Here is a 25,216-nt window from a genome sequence, read left to right as displayed (position 1 = left end):
ATGCTCTTAAAACAGCCCTGAGTGTATGCAGGGAGCTTGCATTTTATATTCATGAATTACTGAGAGACTGCGACCTTGTAAAGTAGTTTGGGAAAGAGGGCTCATGTGACTTAAGCCCCTAGGATTTAATTTTACTTTCAATTTAATTTTTTAAAAAATTAAATCAAATTTTGAGTCATTTTTTTTACATTACAATATGATTATGGTTACTGAGGGCAGGGGGGGATGAAGGTCAACATTCATCATTACTAAGAGGCTTTGTGTCACTGCTGGCATGTGTTTATACATTTCATGCACATATTATGTGTTTATAGGGTAAGTTCCAACATATTCCACATCAGTTCAAAATTGATAGACATGTTTCTGTTGTAGAGTCATTTGCCAAATCAACGTAGCCACTCGCTGTACCAGCCCCCACCCTCAAGCGTGTATGATGATGATCCGGGGATCATGTCGGAGGTCGAAACTTCGGCCACGGGTTTTAGGAGAGGCAGCAAGGCAAGGTCAAGCCTTCCTATTGTCCGCACCCCATCCAAGACCCAAGAGCGGCCTTTGGGTATGTAATTTTTTCTAAGTGCATAATGATATACAACAGAAACTCATGCAGCATTGTCTATTTTTTACATTAGTTAATTTTTAAAAAACATTCTAATTCCCATTGCTAAGGAAAGTTCTTTTTCTTCTACTCCATTTCTTTTGATCAGTCAATAGATGCCCTGTTCTTTTCTTTTTGCCTTTTCACTTCACAATATTATAATATCTTAATAAATTAATAGTATATTATATAGTTAAGTTTGAAGCCTTGTTATAAATATGCTATGTTTTGAAGTTTAGTATGTTCATTTTGTGGCAAGGGTGATAAATTTGCAACACATTGTCCAGGCAAATACGAAGCCACTTGAGAGAACTGGCCAACTAGTTACTTCACAGAGATGCTAGACTTGGACCATAAAAAACGTTTTAAACATTTGAATGTGTCAGGTTTCATCAAAATCTAAAATATTTAAATAAATAGTTTAAATGTAAATATTTTAATTGAATTTAATGTTAAGAATTTTTCAAGCTGCCAAAATTTTAGTTTTGTGGATCAAAAAGAAATTCTGTAACTTTGATATTTTTATTACTTATCAAGTATTTACTTTTGCAGGTCTCGTATTTCTGCAATATCAGAGCGAGACCAAGAGGGCGCTATTGCCGAATGAGATAACCTCAATGGATACTGTGAAGGCTTTGTTCGTGCGCTCCTTTCCCAAACAATTGACCATGGAGTACCTCGACTCTCCTCATATTCGCGTTTATATTCATGATCCAGCCAAAGATATGTTTTATGAGCTTGAAGAACTCAGGTATTTATGAATATGGTTATTGTTTGTTTTTTTTTTCATTTCTTCCACATTCATTGTTCAATTACTCACACTGCTGTATTTTATGTCATTTTAAAGAATATTGTATATTCATGCATTTTTCGATTTTGCTTCGCCTAATTCATGAGAAAAAAGATGTATGGTTGTTAAATAGTTTCTTCAGTTTTGAAACTTTTGACTTGAATACAGTGGTACTTCTTAATTAAATTATAGGGAAAATTGCTCTAGAACTATTTATGTTATTCTTCTATGTTTCTGCAATTTACCTGCAATTTTTTTTTATGAATGTAAAACCTAGAGAGCTGTCCTTTCTTATAATAATTTTTATATTTTCACTTCTTTTTGTATGAATTTCCCTCATACTTTTATGATAACTGTATCTATATACACACAACACATTCTAAATTTCAGAAAAATTCACCATTGAAAATTATTACAAACATCAACACAATCAACATTAAATGACCAACTACAATCAAAATTTTTAGTTAGTTAATGAAGCACTCATATTTCTAGTCCCACAGATTTTGATTGTGGAATTGAATTGAGGCAAGAAAGTACTGTATCATAAGATTTTTCTGAACACTGTTCAGCGGTGGTCAAAAAAGTGATTAGAATGCTCAGTTTCATTTTGCAACAGATCTCCTCACATTCTCCCAAAGTGATCCTTTTACTTTTCTAGGGCTTATTTTGTTCTAGATTGGAGTATGCCATTAGTTATTGGAGACCATACCTATAAAGAGGGACATTGACTTGGTTGAGGCGTGCAGATAAGAACCATACATGCTCTTGAGGACACACAGGGCTTGAGATATGAAGAGAAACTTTTTGGATACATTTACATTAGAAGAGCACAGTTATCGAGCAGGGCTCCTAGGCTGGGATCTTTTTCGGGCTCCCCAGACCAAACTTTTACAGGCCCCTTTGTGATGAATTTATGGCATGAAAACAAAAGATTGATGAGAATTGTCCCAGTGCCCTAGGACTGTAGCCTTGTCAACTCCACTCTTGTGTGGGCCATGGTGTCAAGGATATGGTGGAAGTATTTAAAATTTTCAACGGGATGGATAAAATGGACCATACACCATCAATCGACTGCTCCGACAAGGGGACACCAGTATCTGTGTTGCACAAAGTTTTTCTCTAATAGGGTTGTGAATAAATGTAATAACTTATCTCTGAGGGTTGTGAATTCTAACATGATTCACACGTTTAAAAAGAAACACTATAAATATGTTGGGATATATCAAGAAGCCATCCATACTTAGATGAGATGAGACAACTATAATTTTTTATGAGCAGCATATTTATATTTTGTTATAATTATTGGTTTTTTTAATTGCTCTTATTGTGGTATTAGTATGTATGTATTCTACATCCATATTTTTCTTGGGCGTCTTTCTTCATTGGGGATTTTCTCTGTTGTGACTTTTGTATTTGTATAGGTGAATATGAAATTAATTAAACAATTTGTGAGGTCTTAATTGTTCTGTTGGCTTATACATTCCTTCCTTATTCTTGCCGTGAGAGCCATGTTACACAGGACTGTCATTTCAACTTTTGCCTGGGGCGGGGGGCAAAGTACATGTACTCAATGTATGTATATATTTGTGTGTGTGTATATATATATATATACATATATAGTGTATTTTCAAAAGCCAGGGGGGCAACGGCCCCCTGTCCCCCCCCCCCAAATGACAGGCCTGCCATGTAATGATCATGTGACAGTCTTGGTTTAATAATCTTGCTGTATTTTGAATAGTTATTTTTGTACTAAAATTCCATGATGGACTAAGTGATTTTTTAGAGGCCCCTACCTGGCTAGAAATGTCTGCCTACCGAATTACATGCTTACTTGCGAAAAATTTAACTAGATCTCATTTTCATGAGGCTCTATCTGCAGTTGAGTTCCCCCATCTCGAGCCATGCCTGCAGAATACAGTATAAATAATAAACAAAAACATTATAATACCAAAATGTGAATATTACATAGACAAAATACTACATGCTCAATTATAATATTTTAAATTTTATGTTGGAATAAATCAATTTCCTTTAAACTCTTTTTTTACATTTAGTTTCACCATTTCCCCTTGGTAAGTTTCACTTAATTTGGGTTTTAGTTAAATCCCCATAATTTTAATAAAATGCGGTAAGAATTTCTTTCCTGCCTTTTCCTCCATCCTTATCTGTCACAGATGACCCCAACGTCTGATTGGAAAATTGAATGTGTACAAAAACATTTTTCTACTTTTTTTTTTTTTTGTTAAATCTTTCTTGATTTAACTCAGTGATTAACTCTTGACTCAGTCAGCTGCTTAATTTTTTTGAAATTCTGAAAGTAAAGTCTTAAGGGGCAACAACCCCCTTTTTCTCATTGGTAGTTTGGTTTCCCGAGATGCTGCCATTTACCTGGGTCAGGTTATTCGAAAAATCTGGGTCCTTTTTGTGAGTGGAAGTGGGTCCCCTCAAAACAAATTAAAATTAAAATTTATCCAAAGGTTCATTTATGTTATGATGATTTTTGATTACCAATTATATGTTTAAATTTATCGTTAAGAGGGGATTGGCCGTGATGAGAGGAATGGGCAAACCAAAACATACTACCCAGGTTCACTAAAAACACAAAATATCAAAGTTTAGAATCATTGATGACAGTGAAAACACCTTTTCTTATAAATCATAATGAATGCATTTTAATCACTCTTTTTAACATCATTAAGAGGGGGCCCTTGAGTTCACAGCTTCCGCTAGAATACACAAGAATACTATTGGCATCGTATTTCTATATAAATATATATTCCGGATTAAATACTCAGACTTTTTTTTATATATCGAATGAGTGAAATAATAATAATAATAATAATAGACTTCAAAAATTATTCCTATATCAGTGCAAATATTATCATTCTTCATGATATCGCTAGAAGGGATAGAAATAGGCGGTTAAATATTAAAGTCATTTACCGAGGGTCTCAAGCATCTTCTCTGAGTCCGGAACGACGATGGAACCAAGAAAAGAAGGTCGTTGAGGCCCCTGACAACGAATTTCGGGAGAATATGACAGTGCCCGAGTATCTCAGGTTGCAGGTCCTTGGGCCACTTTCAGGTTCACGAATGCCACAGTTCAACGTAGATGACCAAGGACCCTGGCTACGGGCCCTCGGGATAGGTGCACCGAGTATCTCAGGTTACAGGTCCTCGGGTAACTTCCAGGCTCATGAATGCCACAGTTTAACGTAGACGGCCAAGGACCCTGGTTACGAGCCCTCAGAATATCTTGAGTTTTTAGAATGCCACTTAAGGTACCTGCTGTGCGACGACTACTTATTAAGGATAACGGTGGAATTATTACATGAGAGCCCTTACTCACAGTTATCTTCTGTACGGAGGTGCCGAGTCATACCTCCAACCTCTCTCATGACATTCTCCTTTCACAGACCCCGATTTTGGAAGTCGTTCCGCTCATCCACTGTGAAAAATCATCACGGGTCTCAGGTACCACCATTGACTACTAATTTTGCTTATAACTAAAAACCCTTTGCGAAAATATATTCACAAATCTTTAGGGCTCGGCTACAAGCCTGCACCTCCAAGCGGGCTCACTTCTCCGTGCACTACATTTTTTCCAAACCTCTTTCTTTCAAGCCACCCAACCAACTCCTCGACAAAAGGGGGCGCTCGCCCTTTGAGAGAGGAAAAGAAGCCAAAAGTGGCTTTCTATGTCACAAAAGTCATGTCACATCCGCCGAGAGAAGAATTTCCAGGAGCGTTGCAAAATGCAGGCCAAACATATCAGGGAACGTTTGCGAGGAAGAACAGAATGAGAAGAGGATATTGTGTTACGTTACAGCTATTAGAGCAAAGAATAGCTGTGCGGCCACCTGTGCCTGGTTTGAACGTCTCCAAAAATGCATATGTACAAAATGGCAGAAAATCAAAAAAATAAATATAAAGAAATGTAAAAATTTATCCATCAATTTCAATGCAACATTTACTTTCATTGTCTACTTGTAGGAAAAGCTTGCAAAGAAGCTCATCAGCACTGAGAATTTAACGTATGGAATTCTGGAAATGTAATAAAACAAATATGCAGTTGATCTCCCGCTTATAACATTCCTCCCATTTAGAACATTTTTCCACTTAGTACAACTTATTTTCATGGTCCTAACAAGTAATTCTCATTAAGATTTCTCATTTAAAGTTTTTTCTTGTTTACAAAGTCTTTTATGACGGTTTTTTGAAAAACGTTATAAGCAGGATCCACTTTAATTAACAGTTGAAGGCACTCATTTATATATTTACTAACAAATCAATCTATAAATTCCCTTCTGATTGATTTTACATTTAGTTAAAAAAAATCTTAGCACTTTCAATATCTACTGATGAAATTTAAAGCAAATTCGATTTTCTCTCTCTCAGACACTTATCTTCTCATTCCCTATTCATACTTTGGTTTTCTTGGTAAAATGATTTTATTTTCCCTCCCTGTTGGTCTACCACTCTGATCTGTCGCCATTTAACTGCCACATATTTTCACAAGTAAATATGGGAGATTTGTCAGATTTGTGTTGAAGAAACTTAACAGTGTGCTTATGTGTGTGTGCCCAGTATTTGGCGTGTTTTGTGTTCAGTAGGTGGTGCTATCTATCTAGTGCCGCAACTAGATACTTTCTCAAACGGGCAAATACGCATTTTGGCACACCCATGTAATGTAGAAGAAGCAGTTATAAAGGGTGAATTTGGTGCCCCCTCTAGTGGAGAGTCCTGGATACTAGATCTGCGTGTCCCTTCCCCTCCCAGTTACAACCCTGAATCGATCCTCCAAACTGGTAATGCATGCATTTGAAGTTTAATGTATGCATATTTGTGTTGTATCGCCATGACAACCAGAAGTTTTTTTCAAAGGAATAGCCAACTTAAAATTTGAAAACCTTAGAAAATCACATTTTTAGCTGATTACCATTGCACAATCGTGAGTCCAAACCCGGATTTTCACCAAAAGCAAAATTTTGGGGGAGGGGGGGTTATAAGGGGCCTCTTTCCCCCTCCCCCCAAGATTAAAAATTAAAAATATTTTTGTAGAGAATTAAAATATGGGAATAAAATAATTTCTTTTATACTATCTGTTAATTTAAAATTTTTTTTGAGTGTTAGCAAAGCCGTCTTAAGAGCATCATGGGTTTCCAGGCCAAGTGATTTTTCTGAGGCTCTACCTGCTAAAATCTAGGAACTTTTAGCCAGATCTCATTTTTGTCAGATCCCTCTTCTCTTGAGGTCCCCCGGGTAGGCTCATGCATTAAGACGGCACTAAGTGTTAGTGACCCAAATTTTCTGTGAAGAATTAGATTCTTGTGCCCCTCCAAAAGCCAATTCTGTGTACACACCCGTGTTTTTAACGATGCAAAATGGTGACTACCACATAGCAGCTAGATGACAAAACTGCAGATATTCCAGGTTGAATTTTTACAGATTCGGTTTTTTTTCCCACGATCTCAGGAAAGTTTTACAATTTGAACGGGTGTTCCAATCCTTTACAATTTAAAAGAAAAGGCACATTTGCAATATTGTAGAAACAAGGTGAATTTACGCCTTATAGACGTTGTCTTTAAATGCCCGCAAATAGCCATGCAAGTACCATAATTTCTGGTATGTGACCAGAAGGGATACAATCCGCAGGAGAATAAAAACTTGAATTTGACAATTGCACAGTCCCTCATCCAGGGAAGCAACTAGATATCCGTCATCTTATTCTTCAACAACCCGCATGTATATCAATACAGTACAAAGTTGTAAAACCCATGGAGGAAACAATAACAGGAGGTGGTGTGACTAGCGGACTAATGCGCCCGTTGAAAAAGCATGGGGAATCTGGGTTGCCAGATGAAGCCAGTGATCGCTCTATTAAAGGGACCAAGTAAGCTTAAACAAACCGTGACTTCCCATGCTTTCCTATGAGAAACATCCCTGTTTTTAAAAACATCAAAAAATTTACTGTTCACTTTAGGAATTCAATTTTTTCCCCTCAAATTCTGTGGATATATTTATACAATTGAACGAGAGCTTTTACAATTTTAGTTGTTGATGTTAATATTCGAAAACAAATAACAGCATGGAAAACATATGCAAAACATTAGCATATATAATGCCTTTCAGCTGTTTATATCAAAACATTGTAGAAATACTTCTAGTCCAGGTAGAACAAAAACTCGAACACGGAAAATTTTAATTTTCAAATTCAATTGAAAATGCGTTTTTTGTCAAATTTTCGTACACTTACACTTCAAAAGTGAAGCAATAGGTACAAAATGAAAAGAAAAAAATAGCCCAAGTGATTATTTTCTTAAATACAGTACTATAGGCCAAAGAGATGACTCATCGTGGCTTGTAAAAAAAGTTTTTTCATTTTTAAATTATTTTTTTTTCAATACTATCCACATAGCGGAAGGTTCGGATAGGCGGCATGTATTTCAATAATACGTATTCAGGAATATGAGAGTGGAACTTAAGAAGAGTGACGAAATTTGTACAGCCTACAGGCAGCAAAACCATAAATACACAGTGGCAGAGGACGCTCAAGCACTTCCAGTACTTTGAGGCACTGCGGCGAGCATCCCTGGCCTAAGCTTAGAATTTATTCTGAAATCAAAATATTCTCCTACATGAGGGGAAACGAAAGTGTTTTAGACTTATGGGTGCTCTGTTGAAAACTTTATGCATGAAATTTTATTTCTGAATTTATCTTGCCGGGTTGCTCGGCCCAGGATAGCAGCTGGGGGAGGGGAGCAAGTAGATCTGGTGCTCCAGGTGCTGGACCAGAAGTGGTACCGAATTCCCTTTTAACTGCTTGTTCTACATGGCAATGGGTGTAAAAATGTTGGTTTGTCCCGGGTGACAAATTATCTAGTTACGGCCCTGGCTCGGCCTGGTGCGCTCGACATGTCTTCCCCCCCCCCATTCTGGAGCAGGATCTCTAGGCTGAGATATTTGGCAGGGCCCCCAAGCCAGACTTTTCACGAGGGCCTTTATAATAGATTTATGGCTGATTTAGAGTTCTTTAGAGAGTGTTGCCCTAGCCCTGGGCCCAGGATGATTCTCATAATTTTATAGACAGTTATTTATATATATGGGCATATTATTTCAGTAATACATGTTTGTTTTTTCACGCAATAAATTAACTAAATTGGGTGCCCATTACCTATGTACCCTGGGGTTTCACCAAAAGTCCCAGCTCTAACGCCAACCACCCCACCCCTCCATCGAGCACTCACATGTTTGAAATACTGCAGAGTAATATTATGTAGTCAATCAGGGTGGTATCAGAAGGCAGGGCCGTAACTAAAAAGGACAATTGCCCGGGCGCCAAAATTTAGGGGCCAAGTTGTGGGGGCGGCAAAAATCCTAGCTACGGTCCTGTAAGAAGGTGCTCGAGCACCTCGGAATTGATTCAGAAATCAAAATTCCTGATGTAAATCGTAAGACGAGCGCCCATGGACCTGAAACGCTTTCAAAATGCCCTGGATCTATCATAATGATGAATGAGACAAAAAGCCAAAATAAAGAGTTAAAAGAAAAAAAATTATGAAAATTGCACTTTTTATTGGCGCTTCATATTATTTTAATTAATCATATTCCCACAGACATTAATGGGATACATCAAGTTTTTAGAATAAATTGAAGGAGCTGAACTAAAAACTTATGACGAGTTGAGAGTGAAAAGTGATCTTCCCCTTTTCAAAAAGAAATTAAAAATATAAAAACCCCTTATACAAGGATAAACTTTTCCCCTTTATCGGATCATGTAGATTACCCGAAGACGCATTAAACAGTCATGGTGCTTAAATTTATTTAGATATTAATATTTTGAGAGAATTTGATCCGGCAAAACACGTTAAGTATAGGGAAAAGAGTGGTTTGTTTGGGCTTACTTGTCAGCCCATAGGCACAACGGTTTTCGTTCCTGATGTCACCTTCACGGGATTATAACCTCTTTGAATAAAACCACTTTTTTAAGGTCACATGATCATGATACATGGTAAAATGAAAGCGAAAAAAAGTTGGGAAGGTTTCTCTCTCTACTTTTTTCTTCTTAGAACTAGGAAAGAACGCATCCCGGAGGACGCTTAAACAAATTATTTATGTGCCCTTTTCCGAAATTCCGGGTATTTGACCTGTTATAGGGCGCCAATGGCATCTCTGGTTTCAAAAAGGATCATTCTATTGGGTGACGAGAATTACATGTGTACAGATTGATATTAAAATTGAAACACCATTGGTCTATTTCACCCCCCATGATCTATGATGCCTTGGCCATGCATTTGGGAGGAAATGTTTTTTCCGTGGGTGGTTTATACAAAAAGGAAAAGGAGCAAAAAGGAAAGAGTCAGTAAAATGGCAAATATTCCCATGGAAGGGATACATAAATAGATGAAATAAAACCATAAAACTTGATTGCCTGCAGTTGGAATTAGAATGGTCAAGGAATAGATTTTCAGTATTAGAGAGAGAAGACGAATACAGAGGGTATAAGGCAATCTTGGATGAGGGCCCTTTAGGTGGTCATAAAGTAAAGAAAGTTGAATGATGGAGGAAATAGAAGTATTGTGGATGTTTTTTACTTTTAGAAGGCTAAAAGCTCTTTTACTTTTCCTTCTTTATTATTATTATCATGCTGGACAGAAATTCCTGCATTGAATGATTGTGTGGCTATGGATGCTATAGCAATAGGAACTTTGGTTTTAATTCAAAGAAATTTTTAACACCTTTTAAGGGCAAATTCTTTTTCTTCTTTGACTGAGGTTTACACAATTTGGCCGTACGTTGGGGAACGTATAAATCCATTGGAGGGAGGAGTGGTGTTTATTGGGTCTTCTTGGGAGTTTGCCTTTGTATCTGAACTCTAATGGATTTTGAATTCGAATTGGGGTGCCATCTGTTGAAGAGTGTGAAAACCTTGTCTCTGCTGTTGTCTATAAAGTTTGCTTAAGCTGATGGTATAGGTCCATCATTTATGAGAAAATCTTCAGGGTGCATAGCTAACAGGGTGTGTGGTATTTTACTTGCGAACTATTGATCCTAGAGGTATACTTCCAGTTTGAAAAAGTATCAAAATAACATTTACTGCTCATATATTTCATTTATGATGCAAGGGGTTGTACAGTTATTAACAAGGTTTATAAGTTTTTGCCGTAGATGGGAAAAACCGTGGTAAAAACCATCCCAGCAAAAATAAGTTTTTTGCCAAATAACAAAAATTGATTTTTCCTTCATTTTTGAGTGTGAAGCATTATTGCGCATTTTATTATTTTTCCGAATGAAAATAAGATAGTTTTGAACACAAACTTTAGTATAAAAATCAATACATTTTTTAGAGTCATGAGTTTTTGCTATTTGCTGAAAATTTATTTGCATTTAATGCTGTTTTTTCCCCACCTTTCCTCGGTTTTTGAATATCTCAGTGAATATTCACTTAGAATTCAGATTTTTTTTGTTGACATCAGGATAGACAGGTCAACAACTTTGTAACTGGGTTCTTGAGCAAAGGGTGTCTGTATAAAAAGTTAACATTTTTATTTTAATAACTATACAACCCCTTGCAATATGAATGATATATCTGAGTACCACACATTATTTGGATACTTGCAGGGCTCGGCACGGGTCACTTTTATTACGTATTTTCAGGCCCAGGTCTCTTTTTCCACTTTTTTAGCAAAAAAACCTCGGTCTCGCGCGCTTTCCTATCTTCAGTGTTTTTCTTTTCTTCAAGGAGGAACACTTTACCAGTTCAATATCGCTAATTTCCTCCCTCCCTTCATTGAACTACGATCAAAGGCGTCTTATCTTCCCGGGAGCATACCGTGTGACGTCAGCATAACTTGATTTCAAGGCGCTTGGAAAGATAGTTCCTTGGTTAAAGAATCGTCATTTTATGGAAAAGCCGGTCGGGAAGAAAAACTAGCATAAAAGGCGTATACTTACAACAAAGAATTTTCCCCCCTACTACCATTCATTCTTATTTCCCCACGTGCTCACTAGTTCTTTCATTTTCATCTTATTTTAAAATTGATCCTTTATTTTATTTGTTTTAAAAAGTTTTAGTCCTAAGGGCGAATTCCTTTCTTGGAGCATCGAGCAAGTTACATTTGTTGTTTGTTCTATCGTTACTTTTTTCTAATGTTATTTGAAATGGCGATTTAAGAGAGCCCGTGCAGAAGCTAACTTACGCGCAGCGGGAGAATGCCGAAGCGCGTATTAAAGACGCGTATTATTAATACGTATTAAGCGTATTAATACGCTTTGGAGAATACTCTTGTAGCTGGCCAAGGTTAAAGAAGATCGCAGGTATTTTGAATTTACTTACAATAAAAAAAATTACCGATTGAAAATCGCGATCTCTATTTAAAAATAAAATTCGTACTATTTTTCTAAGTGGATTTAAATCTCAACAAGAAACCGCTGCCCCAAATTTGATCGAGAGGAGAACTATTTATGAAAAGATCACAGAATCCAGCAATTCAACATTTAGTTTAACACAAGGGTTTCCAAATCAGATGAAAATTGGTCATCAGGCTGATAAAAACTCAGTTAATGCATTCGAGCCGTAAATAGAGGCGGATTTAACGGTGGGCACACCGAGCGCGCCTTTGGCCCCTACTTTACACTTTTTTCCTAATTTAAATGGCCTAATATTAATTTTTTTTTATGGCCGGGCCGTCAACAGACCTTTTTCCGCTTCTGTCCGTAACTTAATTTAGAGCATCTTCACGATACTGATTGTTGACTTAATATCGACATCTTGCGCTCCATTCTTGGTGTTGTGTAAAAAAATCCCATTTTTAGACCTCGGAAGTTATTAAAACGTTTTTCTCTCGAGTCGCTATTACGACCGCAATAGGAAAGGGCGGGGGTCTGGTTCCATGGGTATTGAACGAGGAAAGGTGCCGAGTTTACTCTTTTTCTGTTAAAAATAGTGAATACTGGCCCCGGGCGATAGTAAATTTTCGTTCGTACTTGCGAACCGGGTTGCTACATACCGTGATCATAACTATAAGGCTGCCGGCACACTACGATTCGGCTGGTGCGGTTGATCTTATTAGCAACCGTAGAATTTCGCATCAAACACACACTGCTGTTAGCAACCGGGGTTTTTTATTTTTTAATGTCACGTGACATCTCGAGATTGGCTAAATTATTTTCGCCATGCTGAAGTTGGCTCCAGCTAGCATGCAAATTCGTGCTCATAAGCTGTATTGCAGTAAAACCCCCTCTTAACGGATACTCCCTCTTTTACGGACAAATAATAATTTACAGTTGTATAATATATAAAACTATGAATTTCAAACCTCTTTTTAACGGTCACCCATTTTACATGGATTTAATTTTTTTGTCCTGTCCGTGTTCACAAAAAGGAGGGGTTTTACTGTATATACTAATAAAAATATTCATGTAATGAAATTTAATTTTCTGTAACAATATTTGCCGTTTGAAATTAATTCAGAGTTGAAGAAAGACAACCTACAAGTTGACCCATTTTTGATGCTTTTACGATTCTTGACCAAATCGTACGAATTTTTTTATATATGATGACTGGAATCATCATAATTAATTTAAATAACATATATTAAAAACTATTTAAATAACATATTTTTGAAGTTTAAAAAATTGGCCATGGATTTAGCACGTTTTTCTTTGTAATTAAAGTAGATTTCCAATTAATTAAATTTCTAATTAATGGAAATTTCTAATTAATGGAAATTAAGCATAATAATTGTAATTTTGGGAAACCCCATATGACCAAAAAAAAAAGTCAAGGAAAAAATTATTTTCTCCTATTTAAAAAAAAAATATATTTCTTTTGATGGTCAGGAAAAAAAAAATTCAGATAGGAAATCGGAATGAAATATTTCATGTTTTAAAAACTGTAAAAAAATCAAATTTTAAAAAACATTATGATACAACATTATGAAGGGTCGTCTTAAGAGTATTATGCCCCCCCCCCCCGGGCCAAGTGGTTTTTTGGAGGCCCTACATGGTAAATCCTTGAAAATTTCAATGGGATCTCATTTTTGGGAGGCCCCTCTTCTCTTGAGGCACCCGGGCCGTGCTCGGGTGGGCCCATGCGTTAAGACGGCACTGACTGATGCCCCGAACTCCGAGCCAGACAGGAGCGCAAATGTTAACCTTTCATCTCTCCTTCAATATTAAAAGGGGGTGCCAAAATGCGTGCTTGTCCCGGCTGACCTTCACCATACAGTTCTTCGAATTTGTCTTTTCCCCTCATTTTTATGGCAACCTGAGAAGGAGAGCAATTCCTTTGTCCAGTGTATCCGAAATCCCATCACCCTCCTTGTCAAACCACTTAATAAGCAATGGAAGACAGCAACTGCAGGTCCAGCCGAACCGTCATCAGGGTGTTCAAACCTTTGCAATACATGATGGCAATTTGCCGGTTACCCCCAACCGTCCAAATAAATGTGGATTTTCTCGGTTGAAAAAACCGCGCTCAGCGGTTGCAGTTGTATCTGTGCGTTGACAGAATAAAACTATAGATGATGCCTTTCCCCCCCCCCCAACCGCGCCGTAGTCAGGTCCCGGCCTAAAACTGGGAGTGGGGGGGGGGGGGCAATGCCTCGGACGGCGTTTTTGATGGAATGGTATATTTAAGAAAAGGCAATAAAAATTCCTTTGCAAAATTATCGAATTTCACAGTCAAGGGGCAGTAAAATTACGTTTCCCCTTCAGAAAAACCAATTGTATTACGGCCATGGTAAATCGGGTGCCCCGGGTGGGGGCGAATTATTTGTTTTTGTTCATTGAAAATTACGCGAGGAGTCAGCGCTTACGTGGCGACTTTTTTTCGCGCTAAAATAGGTAACCCTGACAGCACTGCATCCATAAACTCTATCAACCGCATTTATAAACCCCGTATGTCGTTGATTCGATTTTTGTGTTCATTTTATCCTAATTTTCCGTATTTCCCGATATATTTCTATCGATTTTCGCATATTGCCGCATATTAGGTTGATTCATATAAATTACATATTTTTGTAATTTTTTATTTGTCCTTTGTCAGCTGCTGTGGTGGTCGAGTGGTCATAGTGACGGACTCGCATCGCGAGGATCCGGGTTCAAACCCCACCGATGCCACAGTGGTGGTCGGCTGAAGTTGGTTTTCAAGGTGCGAATGTGTGCGAGCCGATCTCCAAATTAAAAAGTCTCGCCACCGAGAGCAACAGACCTACAACGTTACAAATATTCAATCATTACACTTCACTCACAATTTGAAGTATAAATGGCAGCACTGAAATATCAAACACAACACTAGCTACATACTACTACTACTACTACTAAACCACACATGTACCTCGTTCATATTCCTCTGCGGAACCTCTAACGAATTGGTACATGCGGGAATGTGTGTGTACGTGTAGTTAAACCTGACGTAAAGTTTGTTTCTGTGTAATGCTTGTTATGTGTAGTGCTGCCATCTGCCACCAGTTTTTCTAAATACGAGTGAAGTGTAATGATTGAATAATTAATCGTTGTAGGCCTGTTGCTCTCTGTGGCCAAAGCCTTGAAATTGGGAACCGATGCGGGCCGATCTCCCCGTTAAAAAGTCTCGCCACAGAGAGCAACAGGCCTACAATATTACAAATATTCAATCATTACACTTCACTCCCAATTTGAAGTATAGATGACAGCACTGAAATATCAGACACAACACTAGCTACACACTCAAACTGTTAGGTGCACTCACTTTGTTCCAGACCTCCAGACCCAGATTCCCAAAGCTGGGCTGGAAGAGATCTCAGCAACGGGATAAGTCCAGTGGCGAAGCCCCTGGCGTTTATTCATTGTGCCCTTTGTCAGCCATCTTGAATTGACTACCGCAAAACGGGGATTCTTTGGCGCGAAAAAAAGTCTCCACGTTGGTGCTTACAAGGTTCATGGGAAATTTACCGGGGAAGGCCGCGGAGATTCTCTTTTTCTGTTACAAATTACGGGGGCGGGGCAAAATTATAGTTTCCAGGGGTGGGAACACTGCGTCAAAATTAACATCTTGCGCCATCCTGCTCCAATAGTGTATTTTCGTATTTTTCTGCGCCAAATAGCTAATTTTGCTTCCGTATGCCTGGAATTTCGGAAAGGACGCCAAAAATTTTTTGTACCTGCTTACCGCGAAACGATTCTTTCTAAGAGCGTGTTTTGTTAAACTGTACGCCTTATTTAAACTATCGGCCTTTCCATCACGATAATATCCGTGATCGTGCAACTGAAGATGGTTTGCGATGGTCTTTCAGCTTTAAAGCGCAAATGCGAGTCAGTTGCCGTTTAAAAAAAGTCTCCTCTGGAAGCAGCAGAAATTACTGTAGTCGATCGTCACTGCGTCAAATCCCGATGTTTCGTGAAAAAAATTTTCATTCCGGGAGTAAAAAGTGCGTTTCCACCGAGTTACGAATGCTAATTTAGAAACTTCGCCGAATAACGAGTGTCAGATCACCAATCTCGCCAAATAATAAGTACTTAATCGCCAAACGTCGTGTTGATTCTTCCGAAATTCTCTCCCATTTGCAACAATTTCTTTCCAAGTATGAAAAAATTGAAAACTTATAGAAAATTTTTAGCCCATTTGAAGTGCTGCGGTTCCAGACAGACAATAGTGCCCTCAGTAGGCAAAAATCATCTTAAATAGACTAATGTGAAAAATTTTGTGACAGCCTCTCTTTCAAACAAGCTGTCAAAAGCCTGAAATACCAAAAACAAAAAACAAGCTGATGAAAAGATGTTTGATAGCAAAAGACAGTGCAGTTGTTTTATTTCGAAAAGGGGTGAGGGTTAACAAAAATATTCTTGTTAACTTTCCCTGCTCCAATTTATAAATATCTGCTCCAGATCCTGAATTCACTGCTCCAAAACTGCTCAGAATCCTGAATTTTGCTGCTTCAAAGCTGCTCTGAAATGGACTTTGTCACTTCCCACCCCTGTGTTTCTGGGTAAAAAAGTAAATGTGTGGTTTTTTGCAAGGGTGTATGTTGTGTGTAAAAAAAGAAAAATATATATTTTTAAAAATTTTTCTCTCAAAAACCAAACAATTTCAAAACTGGTTTATTTTCTCCCTCACCCAAGGACAGTATTATTTTGGTTCCCCCCCCCCCCCGCCTGTAAAATAATAGACTCACCCACTTTTCCCAATCCAGCGATAGGTGGAGATAGACTTGAAGGTCTTAGGGGTGTGGCACGATGACAATTAATATACATCATATATATGTATACATCAGTAGACCATTGATGCTGGGGGGAGGGTGGATTGCCCCTCCCTCAACGTATAATAATTAAAACAATTTAGTTAATTTAATAATTTGAATACTTTATTCAATTTAATAATTTAAATACTTTATTCGATTTAATAATTTAAATAATTTATTTATAATTCAGTAATTTAAGTAATTTTTTAATTTAATAATTTAAAATATTGTTAAAAATTTAATTGAAATTTAATGTGAAAACTTTTTCCTGTTTTGAAGTTTTTCCTGCTTAAATTAATTTTAAGATGGGTTGTGGAAAGCAATATGGGGGAAGGCATTGCTACTGTTACTCAGAAAGGACATAATGTAGTTATTCTCTCACACATAGTTGTTGATAAATTTGATAAGTTATTCAAAACTTTTCTGGTTAGCAGAATGCGTTTGAGTTTGATTTAATTATTTCACACTATTATGTAAAAAAAAACAATTTCAATGAGTTCTATTGAAATGCAAAGTTAAAACTAAATTCAATTTCAATTCATTCAATTTGGTAATAATCAAAATTCATTGTCCATTTGGTGTCTTTTTAAAAATATTTTGGTCACTTTTTAAGCATTTTGGTCACTATTTGCTCACTTTTTTAAATATTTTGGTCACTATTTTCACTAGTTTTGAGGCCATGATCCGTGCTGACCCCTGTACTTGTTTTAATTGGAAGTAAGCCTCTATGACATATGATTCACCAGTGAAGTACCACATGCCCTGTTAGCTGTGCACCTCTGTATATTCAAGATTTTTTGGATGGCAGAATGGGATCCTTAAGTTGAATGTTGGGAAGTTTGTCAGTTGGTTAAAAAATTGCATCAAAGTTAAATTTCTTTATACTGAAAGAGAGCTTGAAACTTGAAAAATGAAAAGGAAGAACACACAGCAATAACTTTTTTGAGTCATCCGGAAGCAAGTGGGTGGTCGAGGTCATTTTTTAAAGATCTTGTTGATATGTAGTGAAAACTTCCATTAGTAATAGAGGACACCTCCTCACATAGAGGGGGAGATAAACATAAGGCCGCCCCCCCCCCCAAGTCAACCAAAAATTTAATTTTGTAAAAAAAAAAATTGAAATATCAAGGGAAAATACCTTTTATATGCTATGTTAATCAATTTCTGTTAACGTTGGTAACATATTTGGTAATGAAGGTTTTTGAAGGTTGACAGTTCAAAATTTCTCTGAAAATAATTCCTTGTGCACCCTTTTTCCCCTACTCCCATCTTCAATTCTGCTTACACCCCTGATTGTTTGCAATTTCAGAAAGATTATTGATCTCATTCTGGAGGGAGATTAAATCACTGTAAATTTTTAGTGTACTAAGAAAGTTTTAATGGATGGATTTTGCAGGAGATGTAGCATGGAGATTGTGAATGGTTTATGAATCACACATAGATGAAAATTTACTGTCTTTCTAATGAGGATATTGATAAAGGGCAGCATATTATTTTCATCTATTTCATAGGGGAATTCAATATGTGGGTCAATGGAATTCATATAATTCAGAGAGATTGACGACATGCTATGCTTCAACACTTTTATTCATGGGCATCTATTTCTCAGCCACCTCGTTGGGCATTTTGCCTGTTGTGGTGTTGTATTTGTATTGTATTCACATATAAGTTTAATATTATTATCTGCTGAAACTCAAACTCATTTGTATTATTGAATAAAATATCAAATTATTTATCATCAATATTGCACCACTGTATACAAATTTGAATCATAGATTTTTTAGGACAGAAATTACAGTTGAGCCTCTTGATAATGGAGGTGTCCATTATAATAGGTAGTGAAATGCATTGAAGTGCTTATTTTAGAAGATTTGAAATGTGTATTCATTAATTGAAGTCATCCATTATGGGAAGTTCCACTTCATTATTCCACACATTAATTTTCTGAAACTTTTATGTATATGGTTGGTTTGCAAAAAAATTTTTCACTCTGAAAACATTATTCATTAATAATAAGAATAATAATGAAAGAATCAATGATTATTCATTATTCTTTTTCTTAAACATTTTGTATCTGATTTCAGAGATATACGCGATAGGTCTGTTCTCCGGATCTACGAACAAGACATGAATGGTGAAGGCATGTACAGCAACAGTACTTATGATCAGGATTTAAGCTACTTTTCTGAACCAGAATTTGACTCTGAATACCAACACCAGCATATTCATCGGAGCAAAGTGAGAACAATCAAAATTTATTATTTTTCTTGGGCTATGTGAGTAATACTTTTACTTCATCTTCCTGATATGGCTCATATTGTACAGTGGAACTTCAGTTTATGAGCATAATTCATTTCATATGTGTGCTTGTAATTTAAATCACTCGTATATCAAGTCAAGCTTTCCCATAAGAAATGATGAAAACAAATGATTTGTTCCACAAGTCTTCTCTGAGCCAGTCATGATCCTTTGCAAAGGAAAAGTGCAGTCGATTTATTTTAAGTTACTGCATTTTTATTTATCTTATATTGATTGATTATTTCTGGAATGGTGTGAAGAGCAGGAATTCCACTTAAAATTCCTGTTTGCATTATTACCCAACATGAGCATGAGATGGTCTGTCATGGGCTTGTGCTAGAATGTCTTTCCCATAGTCAGTTACATCTTGACGAATGGGTCCAAATCAAACAAGGGCCCCCCGAACTGTTGAAGGGTTATGTTAATATGCATATAGTTCAATTTGGACTTTCATTAACATTAAAAAAAATCCTTAAAATGTTTGCTCCTGGCCTCTTAAATTTTTAAGACAGTCTTGCCATCACAACTAACGGCTCACTATTAGCATTTTTTTTATTTGTGATCATGCTGTACTCAACTGGCAAGGTGACTACACAAATTTAAAGTGCTCATCTAGAAGTGTTTTGTATATGTTCTACACTCCTATTGTGAGAAATATTTGTTAAGACAAAGTCTGTTATTAAATTCTAAAACTGTCCCTTCCCTTACGAGACATTACACATATATTAAGGCAGAATTTGTGAAACACTTTTGTTTGTCTTGTAAATCAATCGTAAACTGAGTCACTTTCACCGAAGCCTTACTGTACATCTTTTGAAAGATATTTTATTCAACATATTATTTAGAACATAAATATAGTACAATATCACCAGTCATGCATAAAGAAACGTCTCTCTACATCTCTGAATGAGCCATATCCTTTATCTAACCGGCTGTCCTGCACGTGAATTTGGTGTGAAGTTGACAACTTCCAAATGGTGCTGGCCATATTTTTAAGTTTGAAGTTTTCGACTTTCAAACGGTCTTGGCCGTAAATATATTGCCTTGCTTCCTCCCCGTAAAGAATCATTGAGCTGGCTTAGCATACACCCTTCTCCATAAAATGATTATTGTACTTGCAACAGCACTGGGTGTCGGAGAAGGACAAAATGGCTTCTGCCTCTTCAGGGGGGATGACAGTTTTCAATTAACATAGCAGATACAGACTATTTGAGCACCTTATGAATAGTCAGTTCAAAGAAACCTTAATCCTTTTGTGCCAACGAAGAGGAATTATCAGAATGCATAAAGGCTGCTAGCAACAAATGACCCACCTAAAAGGCTCGTTTTAACTTATTATAGAAATTCTTATCGTTTGATTGTACAAGATATACTGGCATTCAGTTTTCTTTTGGCATGAAAGTTACTGTGTATTACATTCAATGACTGTGAAACGCCGAATGTGTGATGGAGATAAACAAAATCTGCCCCCTCCAAATTGTGACATCCTGCTTTTTCAGTGATTTTTAATTTTTTATCGGTGTAGGCAAAATTTTTGAATTTTATTTTTTACTAGCTATAATACCCGGTGCTGCCCGGGTTTTTCCCAATTACTAAGAGGGAAAAAATGACAAACCATTGTAAAGGCATATGCATGTCTGAAACCCATTGCTAGGGAACCATGAAAAGGAACTAGGAAAACCTTATTAAATTTCCGCATTTCTGCAGTAAAAGTCATCAATTTTAACTCTGATTTCTATGGGGATCATCCTTTGCCTGACCCTCAAAGTGATGCTGATGATGATTCTTACGTCTATTCACAAAAGTCTAATTACTGGGAGAATTGAAAAAGTGGCAAACCATTTTATAAAGGCATAAACTATCATACATATACTGGCAACTTTGAAGAAGTGACAAACTTGTAAAGGCATAGACACGTCTGAAACGCATTGCTAGAGAACCATGGCAACCAAAGTAAACATTCCGAAAGGGATTGTTAAGGACGAAAAACCATTGTTGCCCGACAGTTTTTCGCCCATTTCTGGCATTTGCCATCTCTGGCAAACTTTTAAAGTAGCCTATCATTCAAGTCAATCCCATTTGGCATATATGCAAAATTTGGCGATGGATCTAAAATTGTAGATTTCTATAGAGAACACACACGCACAGAAAATCAATTTTATATATATATATATAGATTTATTTATCTTTACCCTTTTATCACTTATTACCTTTATTTGCAAAGACATTCGAAGGGTTTTTTTCTGAATAACTAAATCGTTTTTACAAAAATAGTTCAAATTTATCACCTGGGGGCTATGTCCTTCCCTCTTTTGGAGGTGGGGGGACTGAAACCTCCTTGGTTGATATCTCTGTCCAGATTACTAAATTGTACTTAAAAGGGAGAGGGTCAAAAAATTACCAAACTTCTGCATACGTAATACTTGAACGCCCTCTATTTAACCTAGTCTTAATCTTGAACCGTCCTCTGTATTTATGTTGTCAGAGTTATATGTGTTCCATGAATTTTGAATTTAAAATGGCAGATGGCTGAATTCTTACATAATGTAAGGATCATGACGAGAGAAAGAGAGGTTTGTCTGTCCTTTTCCAAGACTTTTTCCAAATAGGAGACGGCTCAAATTTGAAAACCAGAAATCAGAAACTGCAACTTCAGCAGATAGACATTGTACCACCAGCAGGGTACAACTACAAACCTTGATCCTCGCAATGAGATCCCAGAACGATGCTCACATGACCACACAATAGCCCTAGAATATACTAAGGGGCCACGGGTGAAAATGCAGTAAATGGCAAGCCCTGGCTAGTGATTAAGCAGTCAATGCAGGAAAAAAAAATTGCACAACTCATCTGTCAATCCCTCATACTTATGTGTCCAGAAGTGTGGGTGAGAGAGATTAATAAATTATTTAAAATTTTGTGGCAAACACTGGTGGTGTTGCAATTTAAAAAAACAATCTAATAATAAAATAAATGAGGTAGAGAGCAGAAAATGCATTATAGTAAAATGAACAAGTTCAATATGTATATATATATCTTATATATAAATGTGAAAGTCTGTCTGTCTGTATGTATGTTCTTTATACAAATCTACAGTTTTAGGCCGATCGTCGCCAGATTTTGCATATACACCAAACAGGACCGGGATTGAACCGTAGGCTACTTTAAAAGTTTGTCAGAGCTGGGCAAATGCCCAAAAAACTGTCGGGCAACAATGGTTTTGGGGCCCTCAACAATCACTTTCCGAACGTTTACTTTGGTTACCATGGTTTCCAACAATGCGTTTCAGACCTGTATATATATATGCCTTTACAATGGTTTGCCACACCTTTAATTCTGTTATTATAACAGTTTATTCCTTTATAATGGTTTGTAACTTTCCCAATCCTCCCAGTAATTGAAGAAAACCCGGGAAGAGTGCCGTTTATTTCTGCTAGCCTATATACAGGGTATCCTGTATATAGGCTAGCCTTTATTTCATCAACCGCCCATCGTAGAGGTATAGTTTCAATTTGAAAAATGCTTAAAAGGCGTTTGAATAATATTCGCTGCACAAGCTGGATGTATGACGTCACTAACAACAGAGAATAACTACTACTACGACAAAATTGGGGATAAAAATGTTTAACACCAACTGATGAATTCAATGGTTTACACTGTCACAGACACAAAGCAGACAGTTCTGTATTCTGCAGAATTTCTGAACTCTTTGGATATTCCGGGTGTGCCACCACACAATTTGACCCTTAAAGTCGGAGCACCTATAATGCTTTCAAGAAATTTGGAGAGACAGAGACTCTGCAATGGCAGCAGATTCTGCGTGAAGAAATTGCACAATTACATCATCGAAGCACCAATTCTAACTGGATGTGCCAAAGGAAAAGACGTCTTCATTCCACGTATGGGGGTCATTCAAGTATTACATCAGCATCGAGAGCGGGGAGGGGGTTTTGGATTTGATACTTTTGATGACGGGGGGGGGGGGGGGTTTGAAGGTTGCTTACGTCATCAACCACCCTTTTTTGAAGATATGAAATATTCTAAGCTGCAGAAGAAATTTTGTTCACAGGGGGAAGGGTCAGTGTTTTGGTGACAAGGAGAGGGAGGGGGGTCAAAAATGGCTAAAAATCTGCTCACGTAATACTTGAACAGCCCCTATCCCAATTATCACTGAAGAAATTCCATTCACTTTAAAGCGATTACAGTTCCTGATTCGTTTAACTTTTGCCATGACAATCAACAAAGCGCAAGGCCAGTCGTTAGCAGTAGCAAGTATCAACCTACTTCAGCCCTGTATTTCTCATGGACAGCTTTTCGTCGCCTGTTGGTAATCCCAAAAATTTGTACATCTACACACCAGTTGGAAAAACGAAAAATATTGTGTATCCACAAGCGATTGCCTAAAGTTTTTAATTAAAATATTTAAAATTAAAGTAATTTTTTCTTACTTGATGCAGAAATTTTTTTTTGATTTAGAAATAATTAATAAGCTATACGTATATAAATTTTTTGCGGGACGGGCAACACCGCTGGGTATCAGCTAGTATATACAGGGTGATTATAAAAAAACTATCCTGACATATGGGCCCCTAACTATCATACCCTTCACAGAAACTGAATGAAATTTTGGCATAAGGTATTTTGATGTATGCGCTCAAAAATGATATGGAAAACAGCAGTGTCACTCTAACAGTTACTTTTACAGTAAGAAAATTTTGAAAATATCAAATGGCAACACCAAGTTTTTTGTATTGGAATGTGATCTCTGTTGTGGAAAACCCTAAATAGCGTTCGAACGGCAACTGTAGCATGAAAATCACCGGTGGTAGATAGGCTAAAAGTGAGGACAACCAATAAGGACAGAGAAGCAGCATAAAATAAAGCATTTTATTGTGTTTCACAAATTTTCCACATGACCTTGTGGAGGACTAATCAGGCTGGGATCTCAGCCGAAGAAACGGTGTGACGAATGAAACGAACATTAATGCTCTGGTGCACGGCAAAGTCCTTTTTACTTTTTCCTTGCCTAGCTCTGGGGATTTTCGTACTACAGGTGCCATTCCAATGCTATTTAGTGATTTTCAGTATGGAGATCGCATTCCAATACAAAAAACTTGGTGTTGCCATTTGATATTTTCAAAATTTTCTCACTGTAACCGTAACTGTTAGAGTGACACTGTTGTTTTCCATATCATTCTTGAGCGCATACCTCAAAATACCTTATGCCAAAATTTCATTCAGTTTCTGTGAAGAGTATGATAGTTAGTGGCCCATATGTTGGGATAGTTTTTTTATAATCACCGGGTGATTATAAAAAAACTGAAATTTCCAATATATATACGGGGTGATAATCACCCCGTATATATATTGGAAATTTCAGTAAACATAAGTTGTAGTGAAGAAATTTAAGTTGTACAGTTATACATGATAATGCTAGATTCATATTAAATGTCGGAGAGTAACAAAATTTAGCAATTATGTAAGTGAAATGTTTTCTTTTTAAAGTTTCATGAGAGAGAACACAAAGTAATGCATAGATTGAATTAATTTTGTAGAAAGAACGAGACAAAAATTAATATTTAAAGAAAACAGATTTTTAAAAATAATGAGTGATTTATAAGAAAAAAGAAATCTTTTTATAAAAAAAAATCCATTGAATCAGTTGAATGTATCTTATGATCCATTTTTAATTGTGATTTTTCTGGCATGCTGAAAGCTGACCAGATCCCAACATTTTAAAAGCTGGTATCCCTTAAGTTTACAGCATGCCGGCCAATGCATGGGGTTAGGGTAAGTTTATTAAAATTTGTAAATAAAATAACTTGGCCATTGTTTGAATCATTGCTTGTGTATTCAGTTCCATTTAACACCAAATTTTACTTGAAAAATACGGGAACAGAGGAGTCCACAAAACGCCTAGTTCTATAGCTTCAATACTGATAAGGAACCTATATGTGGTGGATGGCAGGAGGAGTGACAACATCTTTTATAAAAATGTTTTATTTAAAATGTATATGGCAGGACTACATAGTAAATTAATATAAAAAACTTTCCTCTCTCAATTTGTGGCATGTATCTGAGCACCCACAGTTTAGAAACACTTCCGACGCCCCTGCTTGTATGCATTGAGGGGCAGGTCATCACCGCAGATGTAAACTGGTTTGACTCTGTCTATGCTTACAGATACTGGTCAACCTTGTATTATTATTTGGAACACCTTTTCCGATCTTGCAACACCTGGTAAGGTCCCCTTGTATAGACGTTCTAGGCCTTTCTTCACTCTGTTCGTGCGGAGGAAAATGTATGAGC

General features: G+C 36.9%; 1 protein-coding gene across 7 annotated transcripts in view; it reads left to right on the top strand.

Annotated features, from left to right (window-relative positions):
* LOC149086509 (coiled-coil domain-containing protein AGAP005037-like) overlaps positions 1-25,216 on the top strand; it is a 758,714-nt gene that overhangs the window by 439,093 nt on the left and 294,405 nt on the right. For all 7 annotated transcript variants that reach the window (XM_089255964.1, XM_089255963.1, XM_089255967.1 and 4 more), the window contains 3 exons: positions 373-556; positions 1,148-1,346; positions 18,694-18,847. In XM_089255964.1, coding sequence (XP_089112090.1) covers positions 373-556; positions 1,148-1,346; positions 18,694-18,847 — 537 coding nt within the window. The remainder of the gene's footprint in view (positions 1-372; positions 557-1,147; positions 1,347-18,693; positions 18,848-25,216) is intronic.

Source organism: Pholcus phalangioides, unplaced genomic scaffold (genome assembly GCF_987345545.1).
Source record: "Pholcus phalangioides strain wild (caught in Gottingen) unplaced genomic scaffold, Ppha-v1.0 ptg000004l_1, whole genome shotgun sequence".
NCBI classification, from domain to species: Eukaryota; Metazoa; Arthropoda; class Arachnida; order Araneae; family Pholcidae; genus Pholcus; species Pholcus phalangioides.
This window is presented reverse-complemented; position numbering and strand designations above follow the sequence as displayed.